Source organism: Durio zibethinus, chromosome 21 (assembly GCF_047325235.1).
Source record: "Durio zibethinus cultivar Kanyao isolate XHJ-2024 chromosome 21, ASM4732523v1, whole genome shotgun sequence".
In the NCBI taxonomy this organism is placed as follows: Eukaryota; Viridiplantae; Streptophyta; class Magnoliopsida; order Malvales; family Malvaceae; genus Durio; species Durio zibethinus.
In genome coordinates, this window is record NC_143182.1 from 4,541,940 (window position 1) to 4,555,586 (window position 13,647).

Consider the following 13,647-nt stretch of genomic DNA (forward strand, 5'->3'; position numbering starts at 1 on the left):
GTGTTAATTGTTTTACATTTCTCAACACAAAACATTCATGTTTATTTCTTTTAATTTTACATCATATTTATGTTTTTTTTTTCTACCTCCAAGGATTTTAATTAGTTAACAAAATTGCATTTTCACTTATATTTTCTCACAATCCACTACTAATTCTGTATGATGGCTAAACAGCTAATATGCTTTGGAATAATGTAATTTAAATTAGATTGAGATACATTATGAGCAAAAAAATAACAATAATGTCACCTTTAGATTTTTTTTACTTCCAGTCTCATCATCATATGGAGTTAATAGAGATGCAAAAAGGGTGCAATCACATCTTATTAGGTCATGTTTAATACATAATATTATAATAAAATAGGATAAAATGATATTATGAATAATATTAAATTAAATAATGTCATTTTATTTTATGTTTGATGTGTGTAAGGGTTAAGATAATATAATTTATTTATTGATCAAAATTATTTTTCATAAAAATTTATATAATTTAAACTATTGATGTTATTTTTAAAGATATAATAAGATATACAAATTTAATCCCATGTATTAAAAATAATTATCTCAATCTTAAGATGATTAAAACATCTTTATACCAAGAGAATGATAATTCTCATTGTAAACATATATATTTTAATTATATATAAACCAAACATGATATAAAATGATTATTATACTATTCTATCATTTATCCTATGCATCAAGTATAACTTTATATTCTTACCAATATTCAATTGTTACTATAAAATTTGATTGTATTTTTTTCTTAAAATGATTATCAAAATTTAGATTGGTATCTATGCATCATAATAATTCAATAAACACAATTTTTGAAAATATATTTAATAAATTTTAAAGTGATTGTTACAAAGAAAAAAAATTAGAGTTTAAGATTTGTACTTAAAATTTCATCTTTTAATATAAGACAAAAAATAAAGAGTATGTTTAGTAAGGTAAAAGAGTTGAAGAACAAATAGGGAAAATGAAAAAGTGAAAATAAAATAAAATTTTGAGTGCAATTGGTATGAGAGAAAAAGTGAGAGAAAAAAAAAAAAAGAAAAAAAGATAAGATGCCAATTTTCACATATATTTACAAAAATAAATAATTTTAAATTGAAAAAAATAAAATAAGAGAAACCAAGAAAAATGTGAGTAAAATATTGTATATTTACAAGACTTTTGTCATATTTAAAATTTACCTTTACATCTTAATTTACAAGGATATATAATAACAAAAGAATACAATTTTATATTTTTTTAAAGTTTTAAATCTATCGAGCAATGAATAAAAAGAAAATTATATTTTCTATAATTTTTTTTATTTCTTATAAATTAGAAAAAAATAGAAAAATATGTTTTCTATATTTTTAGTGAGAATAAATCAACTTATATTAATATAAAATTACAAGTTTTTATATATTTTTTAATTATTGATTTTAATAAATATAATATATGAAAGAGACGAGTCAAAAATAAAAAAATAATTTAATCTCATTTTTGGGATTACTCAAAATTAGTGATTAAAAATAGGTGCAATTAAAAAAATTTTCAATGGTATAAGTTAATCCTTCATATTTTATATTTTATCTTTTTTTTTTCAATTTCTTATGTTTTAATTTTTTTTAACCATCCTATAAAATCAAGCAAAGTCAAGTAGTTTTTTTTTTTTTTTTCTTACTTTCTGAAAAGGTTAATGTTTCTTATTTATGGACCAAGCCCACTTGAAAAGAAAAAGGCTGTCCATTTCCTCAAAGCCGTTTTTCTTCTCGGCCACCAGATTCCAAACGTTACTTTTGTTTATTTCTCGTCGTGGACCCAAGGAACTGCTATTCGAATCCAACCTTTTTAGCATTTAGCCTTTTACTTATAAATTTTAATTTTTTATTCTTCCGGCGGTAATCCCAGGTCCCAAAAAAAAAAAAAAAAAGCCTCAGGCGCCCAATTTTGCACCTGGTTTTCCTCGTATTCACTGCACAAAAATTTATTTTTTCTAGGGTTTTGAACAAATCGTCGGCAGCGATGGAGAGACACAGGGAGCGCGGAGAACGGTTCAACGATCATCATCCGTTAAATTCAACTCCTTGGTTTCGCGATGCCCACAGACCTAATTTTCCCGCCGACCACCACCACCACCACAATCACCATTACAACCAACACCATAACTACCATCAATTCGAACACCATCCTAGCCACCAGCAATTCGAACCTCAGCCTAGCCATCAGCACCACTTTGAACGCTTCCCCGAGCACCAGCATCCGAGCAGTGAACAAAACGACGCGTTCTGGTCCAATGGTGGCAACGGTTCCGATTCCAGTCGAAAGAGAGGGTTTCACCATTCAGGCCGAGGAGCTTCTCCAGGTAACAATGTATTACCCTTCCATTTTTCAATTCTATTTTTCCTTTAATCATACTCTAATAATTCATGCTCACTTTGCTTGTCCCCAATTGCCCTTTTTTGTTTTTTCATTTTTCTTGGGATTTAATTCAGTATATTACAATTTATAAACTTTTTTGGAGGTCACTAAAGTCATACTTATTTTTCATTAAAAAAAAATTCAGAGCATACTGAAGGAAGCAATCTTGCAAAGCTCTATGTAGCAACGGTTCCAAGAACAGCAACTGAAGAAACCGTAAGCCATTATCATTTTCTTAGCAATTTTTTTATTAGCTGTATGTCCGATACCGGCTTCCTTGAATCCATTACAAAAATGTGGCTGTTGAAGGGGATTATGCTTCTCATAACTATTAGTTTCTAATATAACTTTCCCATAGTAGTTTGTTGGGTATGTGACATGAGTAACTGTTGGATATTTTCTTCTTTTTGCTAGATCCGGTCCTTGTTTCAAGGACATGGAAATGTTGTTGAGATTATTCAACCAAGGGATAAGAAAACTGGTGAACGACATGGTATGCAAAGTTTTATATTCTAGAGTTGCTTGTGATTTCATTTTTATGCGAAGCTGGTGAGGTTGTTCTAAACAAAGTGGCTGTTCTGAGCAATTGAACTGTGTTTAGATCCTTGTTTGTCCCAAACAATGGTCTGTTCTGTAATTGTATTCATGTTGCATGCAAATTGTCCTGTTTTCAGGATATTGTTTTGTGAAATATGCAACGTTTGAGGAAGCTGACAGAGCTATTACAGCTTTACACAATCAGTATACCTTTCCTGGGGTAAGGTTTTTAGTTGCAATCTAGTAAAGGAATCTTCCATGGATGTTGGTTACAGTTTTGTCGTTAGTGGTTTACTTTTTAGTAAATTGGCTTTTCCAGGAATTGAGTACTGTCAAAGTCAGATACGCTGATGCTGAACGAGATCGTCTTGGTAAGTTTTTACTATTGGAACTTATATGTATTGTTTTTAGACCTGTGCTCAATATATTATATATTGCATTCAACCCCTTGAAAATCCAGTCAACATTTGACATATTTAACTGTTAAATTCTGCTAGACAATATAATTATGTTCACAACGGTGCGTATTATGAATGAGCATAACTGAATGAACATAAAAGACTTTTCTGCTTGTACCTTGAAACTACTTGGAATTTGAACTTTAAGCTTGTTTGAAATACTCTCCTGGTGGCCCCAGTCGAAAAGATTGATGCTGAATGCTTCTTGATTTATAGAAATATGGATATGGAACATGTTATGCATGAATTGTGGTTGTTTTGTGGATAAACTTATTCTTCATGTCCATGGAGAGTATGAAATCTTTGTTTGGCTTAATGCGCTCCCTTTATAATTTTTACAAGTATCCTATTGTTTGATTGACTTTACATTTAGAAAAAAGGTAATGATTCTCTACACGGTGCCAAAGAGGAATGCATAGAGTAGTATGGTGAATTTGGTTGCCAAAATGAGCAGTTTCAGGAAGTTAGAGTGCTACTTATTAGCTGTCTCTACAAATTGAGTAGGTTATATCCTTTGTGATATGAGTCCTCTGTAATCTTTTTGCTTCTGTAGATTGACCAAGTAATATTACGTTAACATACTTTTAATGAGGTTTCTTTCTGCAAGCAAACAGTTTACATGCACCACTCCCCTTTGAAAGAAAAAAAAGGGGAAAGAAATCTCTGCAAATTGAGTAGGCTTTATCCTTTGTGAGAAGAGTCCTCTTTAATCTTTTTGCTTCTGTAGATTGACCAAATAAAATTACTTTAACATACTTTTAATCTTGCTGTGAGCAAACAGTTTACATGCACCACTCCCCCTCCAAAAGAAAAAAAGGGAAAGGAAACCTTCATGAGAGAAGGCTGCTAGCTTTCACATCGTGATGGATATTGCTATTTGCTTTTGTTACTTTTCTAAATATTTTGATAAGTGTAATTATTTTAAAATTGTAATATTATTTTGCTTTCCTTCTTTGTGTTTATCTATTCTGAGTGCTTTTTGTTGTTTGTGTGGTAGGGCTACTTCCAGACAAATTATATGTGGGTTGCTTAAACAAACAAGCTTCAAAAAGGGAGATTGAAGAAGTATGTTCTGTATCGACTGAGAGCTCATGCTCAGTTTGGTTGCATCTGTACAAAACAATTCCATTTATGAGAGACTTGAGAAAGAGGGGGCAGGGGGGGTATGGACACTTCTATCATGCCCAAGGATTTAGCAATTACCAAATGTATATGCCATGCATTAGCATTGACTTAACCCTTTCAGATTGAGAAGTATCTTCTGTTTATGTTTGGCCATAAGAAGTTGTGTGTTACGTGTGATGAAGCAGCCCATTGGTAATAATATTCTGCAATTGTACTTGCTTGCATTCATGTGAATGCAATGCAAGCATGATAGTTTCCATTAGCATAATTCACAGTGTTAGGTAATAGACTAATACTATTCTCGTAGGTTGCTTATTTGAATAAATCTATGTGCATGCATGTTAATTCTTTACATCGTGAGTCACATTGTGCTGCATCCTGCATTAGATGGTAACCCTGTCTGCCAAATTGCTGTTATCTCTTTGTTGATTTTGGTCATTCTCATCTCAATACTTACAATATCCTCTCTATTCTTTCTCGAAGTCAACTTTGGTTATATTATATTTTCTTAATTATTTTTGTGAGGTTTTCACTGAATATTTCTTCTCTCAGATATTTTCACCTTATGGTCATGTTGTAGACATCTACATCGTGCGTGATGAGCACAGGGAAAACCGTGGTTTGTTCTTATCCTTCTTATTTGTCTCTTTCTCAACGGTAATTTCCAAACATGGTTGGTTAGAATGGACATGCTGCTAGATGATAATTTCATTTATATGCCAATGTGTTTCCTTCAAATTAGCTCCAGGCTTATGATTGGAATTTGAATTTGTATCTAGTTATCTTATCCTTTTGTTTCTTAGGACAATTCCTTTGACTAAATTGGTCATCCGACACTTAGGACACAAAAATTCCCAGATCCCAGCATTGCTTAATCATTGCCCTTTTTCTTTCTTTTTTTTTTTAAATATATCTGTTTGTTACCACTTTGATTAATCTAAATGAGTATATAGCATCATGATGATGCTTTGCATTTGTTTTAAGAAACATAGGCATCATTATTAATTTTTGCTGTGATGTTATTGTTATCTATGGTTCTTCTATAGACCTAAAAAGTTCTTGTCAAAAGCTTGTCCTAAGATTAGAACTTATCACCCCTTTGCTTTATCATCTTGTCTTGACTTCTTTGGCTATGCGTGTTTCAACTCCGTTTCTTCTAGTTGAATCATGTCTATTGTTAGTGGCTGTTATCAAGCTTTCAGTATACCTGCTTCTGAAGTGGATTTCTATGCTTTTCTGAAGGATGCGGATTTATTCAATTTTCTCGTAGAGAAATGGCTCTGGCAGCAATCAAAGGATTAAATGAAATTTTCACTATGAAAGTAATGCTTATTAATTATCATTTTTTCAAGTACAACTTTTCTGCATAATCTAATGAAGAGTACTGATTCAGTTGCTTGTTTTCGTCCCACTGCCCTCTTTTAGGGTTGTGACCAGCCATTGATTGTTCGATTTGCAATTCCAAAAAGACCCAGGATTGGAGAACCAAGGTTTCTTCCTGGATACTTTGTTTTTATTTCATAATAGTGAGAGCATTAATTGATGCTTTTTGCGTTACTAACAGATTATGAATGAATTACATTTTTATTCTTGCCAGAGATTGACCATTTAACTGATTGACATTTCTTGGGTTCTCAAGTTGTAAAATATACATACTTTAAGGTCTGTTTATGAACATTCCTATCAGGCTTTCTAGTTGGAGATTATATCAACCTGCTATGAAGCAAAACCTATTAGGCAGTGTTGATTCTACTATATTTGATTGAAATAAATACATCAAAACTCATTAGTAATTTGGTCAATAACTTTCTGATTGGAGGTTGGTGTACTTGAAGCCAAGAAAGATCAAAATTGAAGTCTTTGGTGTGTATTTATAAGTTGAACAGAATCAAAAGCATATGTTGAGTTTTATTGATGGAATTATGGAAACATGATTTTTTGTTTCATTGGCCTTTCTGCTGCATGCTTTAATACAACTAAGTCATCTATGTTAACACTTTCCTCCAACTTGCTTTCTTTCCAGGGTTAATTATCCATTTAATGGCATAACTTCTGGCTCCCATCCTCAAGAGTTGGCTATGAGGCAAATTCCCTCCCCTTAATTTGTCTATTACCTTTTAACATGTTATTCATGTTATTCATGTCCAATCCATTTGACAGTGTTTATTTTGTGGTTAACTTGTTCCAGATCTGTACCTAATCTTGGTGATCCAATGGCAGGGCGTATACCACCCAATGCATCATATCCTGTGCAACACATTTTAACAAATTCACAACCACAGGGTGTTTCTCATTGGGCAAACCCTGAAATTGTTGCATCTCATGTTACTTATCAATCATATCTTCCAGGACAGCAAGCACAATCACAGCCAACTTCCTTGCCATTACAGCAAACACAAACTCCACAGGAAAGTTCTCAGTCATCTCACCAACCTGTCTCTGGGCAGAAACTAGTACCTTTGATACCGGCATCATCTCAAATTTTATGCCAGCAGAATTCAAATGTACCCAAGCTAAAGGTATGAGTTCTAGTCAAAGAACAGATGTAACTCTCACGTCATTTGCGTCATTACATATTTGTTCTTCATTTTTTGAAGAATATTTTTTTATGATACCTCCTGACCAGAAATGCCCATGCAGACTCCTGTCAATAGGATTCACTTCAAAAGTGTTGACATTAGTATCTTTTGATTTCCTTCTCTCTATTAATTCTCCACCCCCCCTCTTGATGGCACGCTGTTAATTGAATATTTGACTCGAATGTAACATATTTCTCCAGTCTCCACGGACTGGAGGTAGCCAAACAGTTGCTGCTACTTCAGTTGCACCTACAATACCCCAAAGTCTGGAGACAGTGGCTCCACTTGAGTGTGACTGGAGCGAGCACACCTGCCCAGATGGACACAAGTATTACTATAATTGTGTCACTTGTGAAAGCAGAGTAAGTTTCCTTCCTTATATATCATTGTTGCATTTTGTAATTTGTAAATATTCTTTCCAAATGATTTGAGCTATCTATATTAAATTCTGTTGCAGTGGAATAAGCCAGAGGAATTCATTTTATTTGAGAAACTGTTGCAGAAGCAGGAAAATCTGCAAAATCCTGGCCAACAGCTTTATTCTCACTCAACTGCCCCTACAGAAAGAGTTTCTCAAAATCAAGAGCTGCAGGTTCAAACCTGTCTCACGCATCAGAAACTTAAAGTCCAACATTTGTCTACAGTGGTCAGAATTTGTACTTATTTTCTTTAACCATATTCTTAATATTTCATTTTTCGCATTGCACAGTTTTTTCATAGACGTAATAAAAGTAACTGATGAGTAACTTAGATGGATGTTTTAATTAACTCAAAGAATCTCTTTCATGTGTGTGGCCTCTGTGGATACTTCATGTCGTACTCTGTTAACTTTTTATGGCATTTCTAGATGAAGGTACGATTTGCTTAAGTTCAATATATTCTGATTTTCCAGGGACAGGACCATTTGCAAATCAAGACAGAAACAAGTCCAGTTGTTGATCCAACTTGTGTTTAACTGTATCAGGTGCCAGCATATTAATTACTCATTCTGATTGAATTTGAATATCGCATAAGTTTCTGGTTGTGCATTTTCTCTAGCCTCGCATGCTTGTTTCATTCCATAAATGAGTTGCTATTTGTGATGATAGTAAGAAAGACATGTAGATCGGGCACATGTGCAAACTTTACGACAGTCACTGTCCTCTACAATCTCAGTCTTCTCTCTCTTAATTTGTAGTTTGAGTAGCTAAAACTGAGGCTCCATTTTGATAAATTTTGGTAGAGTGAAGATTTTTTAAGGAAGCACAAGGAATCTTCAAAGATTATGTCTGTTTGCATTGTTCATTGTTTTTCCTTTATTTACAGTTGTTCACTCTCAAAAACAAGCACACGAAGCAGGGTCATTTAATTAAGAAGTTTACTTTGCAGCTTTGTAAAGCATGTATTAGACTCAGGTGAAGGGATGCTGCTGTGATTGCTTTCTGAGTGATCCATTCCGGGACATCATCTAGTTGTTATTAGGCTATATAAGCTTTGTTTCATATACATAATAATTACTATTTATTATTAATATATTTCCTTCTATCTCTTGTTTTCTGGCTTAAAGTGGTTAAATGCTTGTAGGATAACTTTTAGGCAGGATGATCATGTAATTACAATCCTGTTAGTGAATCAGTGAAGGCTAAAATATAAAAAAATGCTTTTGAGCGATTTCATATTTATTACATAAGCCTCAATATTTTTATTGTATTAAAATAAACTTTTATCTTTTAATTTGTATCCAAATAAGCTTTTATTTCAAAAGAAAGATTGATTTATATTAAAGGTTTATTTATTTATAAATTAAAAGTTAAAAAATTTATTTGGATATAAATTAAAAGTTAAAGGATTTATATGAGTGTAAATTAAAAAGTAAGGTTTTTTTTTTTTTTTTTTTTTTTTTTACTTTAACCATTAGTGAAATACTGACATTTGTTTTTGTTTACTTATGTACACAAGATTTATAATTCTAAATTGAATGTTAGGATCTGTTGCTATATGTTCTTTTATTGAAGCTTTAAACGTACATTGTACAGAACGAATATGGAAATTTAAAGCTATGCAAGGCGGTTTCTATGTTTTTACCTCCTAAACCCATTGCGGGTGAGTTTGTTTGGAAATGGCCATGTTCTCAGAAGCATGTGGAAATGAAACTGCTTTCAGACCAAGATTCCTTCTTGATATTTTAGGTTTTTGTTACATAGGAATTTCCTAAAGGGTTATTGTTAGGCCGAACACTAGTCCCACGTCATATTTTAACCCCTTGGAAACCTATGAATTAATTGCAGCCTGAGGATAACTATACCGTTACCTGAGATAGGCCTAGGTCCTGCGAGCATTCAGCAATGTTGCTGCGACTAATTTCTTAACTGGGATAAAATGGTCATTATACATTATTACAGTGTAATAAAGTAACAAGCCTGGGCGGGCGGTGGTAGGTCCTAGGAATCACGGAGTGGATTATCTAACCAACAAGAGGCTCGAGGTTATTCTTTATGCCACATGAAGGGCAGCTGATTTTCGATTTGCATTCGTCACCATTTTCCCAATGATCAAGCTGGCAACAATATATTCTTAACAGTGACAAATTCACATGGCCAGTAGACATACAACTGCAAAGAAGCCGTGGATAGCGATTTGAAATTCAGCCCCATGATAGCAGAATAAAAGAATCATGTCCCATACAGTGCATGTCCATGTAAATAGCTTTCAACTCCCTCTTATACAATACATTGAATCCCCATCCAACCATTCAATGAACCAAATCTATAACATAGCCGCAAGAAAAGTATAGGTAATTATGTAACTCAGGCAAAAAATAAAGTCTAGTTGCAGTTAATGTTCCATCTACCCCAATCATATTTAGATACTGCACATTAATTTTCTTTCTCACCAAATTCTTACACTTTGCAGGCCCTCATCAGTGATACGAAACTTTTGGATTTCGGTTATTCACAAGCAAATAGAAAGCTCTCTAGCTTCCACATTGATTGTTCTCTGAAGAACCCTAGCTAGCTCTCAAAATCTCGACTGCAGCACTTTCAGTGGGAATCAATGCACATTCCTTCAACAACAAAAACAAAGATATAGGACAAACGAGGGGTCAGAAGAATTAAAGAAGAAAGAACCAAATTTCCGTGGTGTATAATATCTACATATCCAGAACCATCAAATGAGGCAAAAATGAAAAAACCAGCCCCAAATAAGAAACTAATTCTTGCATTGGAACAAAAAGTAAAACCAAGTTACAGTAATATTCATCAAGGTTTGTGCGAATGGGCAGCGGGTTCCTTATACAAGAGAAATCGCCACCTGTAAGCAAGAAAATTACATACCAGCGAACTGATCATTTCATCTACACCTCCTTTCACCTCAAGTCAGTGAGAGAATTACATATATAGCGGTAATGGGTGTTCTAATCTACTCTTCTTTCAGCATATGTAATGGTAAAATGTCCTGAAGAAGGCCATGGTCTTTAAGCAAAGACGATCCTGGGGTGCAAAAACGCCTCTCATGAAGAAAACTGGCGTTAATGGAAACATTATGGCCCGAGTTCAAAGGAGACAAGCTATTGGCAAATGGCTGTTGATGCTGCGGACAGTGAGATGGAGGTGTCCTATGCGTTGGCATACCAAAAGTTGCTACGGCTCGGGCGGAGATGCCTGAACTCAGATGAGCACCACCAAGACTTGGACGAGGTATGACTGGGCTGGGGTGAGTGTGTTGGCCTTCGTAAGTGGTTACCACAATGCTTGGATCACTGAAAGATCTCTCAACTCTTTTCTTCACATTACATGAGGCGGTGGTGCAACGATAATAGCTCCTAGGAAAATTAAACAGTGCAAATTAACACATCAAACTTGTTGTCTGAAATTTTATCCAAATTGGTGACAGAATAGCATACAGAATGAGGGGACTGAAATGGGTTAAAGTTTGAGCTTTGAAGTTAGTACCTAGGAAAGGCACTGTTTTTTACAGCTTTTTGGCCGTACTTTCTCCATCTGTACCCATCTTCCAAATGATCAACCTCGCTCTTTGTCATGAACGCGAATCTCGGCTCTCTCTGTCTCTTCTGAGTTGTCTTCTTGGGTTTCAACCTAGACCCACCATCATCACAAACGTCAAAAGCCAAAAAAAAAAAAATCCAAAAAATCTTCATCAGCTTCAAATCTCTTTGATGAAAAACAAAAACCTCTTTTCTTTTCCAAATTAGTTTCCAAATGGGGTTTCTGTTTAACAGTAAACCTAAACAGAAACTTAAACATATATAGACATAAAAGACCCATCTTTGTCTTAGTCGTTTCTCCCACGGATTTCTTTCTCTCTCTCTTAAAAAAAAAGGAAAAGGAGTACAAAATTAAAAAAAAAAATAAAAAGAGAAAAAACAACTCACTGTTTCTTGGTTTTTTGCTGGTCTTCTTCTTGGTCATCTACTTTAATAGGTTCATCATTGACAGCCTCACTTGATGCTGATGAAATCGAGGAAGAGTTAGGAGTAGCAGGCTGATTACAAACCTCAGGAGACTCGATCTTCGTCGTCGAAGTAGTATTCGGTGGTTGGGTTGCAATTAGAGATGGAACCTGCTGTGCTGCCATATCAAATAAAGGAGGACTGAACAAGTCTTGAACACCCAGCAATTCCATAAACCCTAATGAGTTCTTCTCTCCTTCGCTACTCAAATCAAATATACTTTGTACTGGGAAACAATTCGCTATGTAATCAGAAAACGATGAGTTTCCCGATGCATCTTCCATCTTTACACCCTCTTTTCTCTCCATGGATCAATAAAAAACACTCCAATTTCTCTTCATAAAAGAATTGCACTCACCAGAGAAAGAAAGAAAGAACAAAAGAAAGAGCGGAGTAGGGTTTGATCTGATTTATAAGGTTGGTGAAAGATGGAGATAGAGAGTTTTAGGTTTAGAAGAAAGTGAGTTTTTGGCCATAGGGAAATGGAGGGGAGAGACTGAGAGAGCTAGCTATAATGCGGGGTCGGCAAAGTGGCAACAAAAACAAATAAAGGATGGACCGGCAATTGTAGGTCATATTTTTGTACGGATATTCAACAGAGCCAGTTGTCATTCGATGCATGAGCTAATCGTTGGTACTACAGTGTGGTCGACGCTTTCATACGTAGAGTTTGACCAGTTTGAACTGGTTCACAGTGTGAACGGAGTTCCCCTCCACGTGAGATTCTTACGGCGTAAAGTCCTTTGCTTTGGGTCTATAAACTAAACTCGCTCCGTTGTTCATGTTCCTTTGCATGTGTTCGTGCAATCGTGTTTGCACGTGTGAATTAAAAAAAAAAAAAAAACTTGGTACACTAAAATGAAGAGAAAATTTACTAAAAAGTTTGAAAAATTATTGATTCAATAATTGGTGTTGATGCAACGGATGAACATGTTGAGACAAAATTATTAAATTGCACTTTTTACGAGACATTGTTCATTCTGAGAGCAAAAAAAAACTACCATCACGACTCTATTTAAAAAAAAAAAAACACTTGAATGGGGAAATTTTCATAAAATCACTTTTATATTTATCAGATATTCTCATTATTTTTTAATTAAGTAGTGATTTTTTTTTTCCTTTTGATAAAATGAGCAACGTGTATGGTGGCGAATTTCGGTTTAAGAGGATAAGATAACGTATTAATTTAATGTTTAGCTTAATAGATAATTAATAAAGTGAATGGGACTTTCGTCTTGTAATTAAACAAAAAGATAATGTAGGGACTAAGTTCTATCAAAGGGTCATTCCATTCTTGATGATACAAAAATGTTATAGTCTAGTCCAAGTTGATTCTACCTTTTGAACGATTTCAACCATGACATAGTTAAATTATCAAAAGCATGGAACATCCGTTGTTGAACATTTAATTTCTCTTATGATCACATCTCAATTTTTTAAAACGAAAGTTTTAAGTTTAAGCTTATTCCTTAATTTTCATATCTACAAATTATGAACCCTTTCTTTTGAAAAGTTAATTGAGAGATTAATTTTTTTAATGTGATTAATTAGAGGTATCATCAGCTTTTCTTTGAATCTAATTTTCTTTTTGAATAATTTTAATCATGCTTTTTTCATATCAACTTAATATAAGAGTATCGAATATTAATTGATAAAAAATTAAAAATTATTCTCTTCTTCAATTGGACTAATCTTTTGTGCAAAGGTTATTAAAATACTGAATTCTTAATAGTTGAAGTGAACATCAAGGATTGAACCTTCTAAAGTTCGAAAGCGTCTCTCATTGGGTTGCGGATTAGAATTGGACTAAACCGGCTGGAAATAGTGGCTTGAAATATCACAACTTTGTCAGGTTACAAAGAACCTGAAAACTAGGAAAGATTCAACTTAGAGGTGTGAAATGGAATCATAAATATTTGCATATATGCTCAATGTTCACTTATTCAAGTCGGTGATAATGGCTACCTTTTCTTTTACAGCGAGGGAAAATCCCTATGCAAAAGGCAAAAGAAGAAGATCAGAGAATTATCTTGCTTTTGGCTTTAGGTTTTGGGGTGGAAAGAAATATAATGCACGTGCA

The 13,647-nt window shown here is 33.8% G+C and overlaps 2 protein-coding genes across 15 annotated transcripts; one reads left to right on the forward strand and one right to left on the reverse strand.

Annotated features, from left to right (window-relative positions):
- Positions 1–1,835: 1,835 nt before the first annotated feature.
- Positions 1,836–11,137, forward strand: LOC111304985 (flowering time control protein-related / FCA gamma-like protein). Of its 13 annotated transcripts, XR_016331010.1 has the most exons (16): positions 1,836–2,362; positions 2,564–2,634; positions 2,833–2,911; positions 3,093–3,175; positions 3,275–3,326; positions 4,411–4,478; positions 5,091–5,157; positions 5,781–5,860; positions 5,964–6,028; positions 6,562–6,621; positions 6,727–7,057; positions 7,318–7,479; positions 7,575–7,763; positions 8,010–8,081; positions 9,133–9,794; positions 10,010–11,137. XR_016331010.1 is itself a non-coding variant. In XM_022902105.2 (15 exons), the coding sequence occupies exons 1-14, from the start codon at positions 2,023–2,025 to the stop codon at positions 8,054–8,056; spliced, it is 1,704 nt and encodes a 567-aa protein (XP_022757840.2). In that variant the 5' UTR covers positions 1,836–2,022; the 3' UTR covers positions 8,057–8,081; positions 10,010–10,147. The 13 variants fall into 13 exon arrangements, 11 of the variants coding, with proteins under 11 accessions (XP_022757840.2, XP_022757834.2, XP_022757843.2 ...); XM_022902105.2 differs by lacking the exon at positions 9,133–9,794 and having other exon boundaries at positions 7,575–7,773; positions 10,010–10,147; XM_022902099.2 differs by lacking the exon at positions 9,133–9,794 and having other exon boundaries at positions 10,010–10,147.
- LOC111304987 (WRKY transcription factor 71-like) lies at positions 9,710–12,080 on the reverse strand. Of its 2 annotated transcripts, XR_016331012.1 has the most exons (4): positions 11,490–12,043; positions 11,050–11,193; positions 10,432–10,919; positions 9,710–10,160 (listed from the first exon to the last, which is right to left on the reverse strand). XR_016331012.1 is itself a non-coding variant. In XM_022902111.2 (3 exons), the coding sequence occupies exons 1-3, from the start codon at positions 11,873–11,875 to the stop codon at positions 10,517–10,519; spliced, it is 933 nt and encodes a 310-aa protein (XP_022757846.2). In that variant the 5' UTR covers positions 11,876–12,080; the 3' UTR covers positions 10,300–10,516. The 2 variants fall into 2 exon arrangements, 1 of the variants encoding a protein (XP_022757846.2); XM_022902111.2 differs by lacking the exon at positions 9,710–10,160 and having other exon boundaries at positions 10,300–10,919; positions 11,490–12,080.
- Positions 12,081–13,647: the final 1,567 nt, after the last annotated feature.

Bases quoted from the DNA above. Each gene is read 5' to 3' on its own strand.
- LOC111304985 (XM_022902099.2), top strand. From the start codon at position 2,023: ATGGAGAGACACAGGGAGCGCGGAGAACGGTTCAACGATCATCATCCG. The intron at 3,327-4,410 runs GTAAGTTTTTAC...TTTGTGTGGTAG, and splicing joins TGCTGAACGAGATCGTCTTG to GGCTACTTCCAGACAAATTA. The intron at 6,029-6,561 runs GTTTCTTCCTGG...CTTTCTTTCCAG, and splicing joins CCCAGGATTGGAGAACCAAG to GGTTAATTATCCATTTAATG.
- LOC111304987 (XM_022902111.2), bottom strand. From the start codon at position 11,875: ATGGAGAGAAAAGAGGGTGTAAAGATGGAAGATGCATCGGGAAACTCA. The intron at 11,194-11,489 runs GTGAGTTGTTTT...TGGTGGGTCTAG, and splicing joins CAGCAAAAAACCAAGAAACA to GTTGAAACCCAAGAAGACAA. The intron at 10,920-11,049 runs GTACTAACTTCA...TAATTTTCCTAG, and splicing joins AAAAACAGTGCCTTTCCTAG to GAGCTATTATCGTTGCACCA.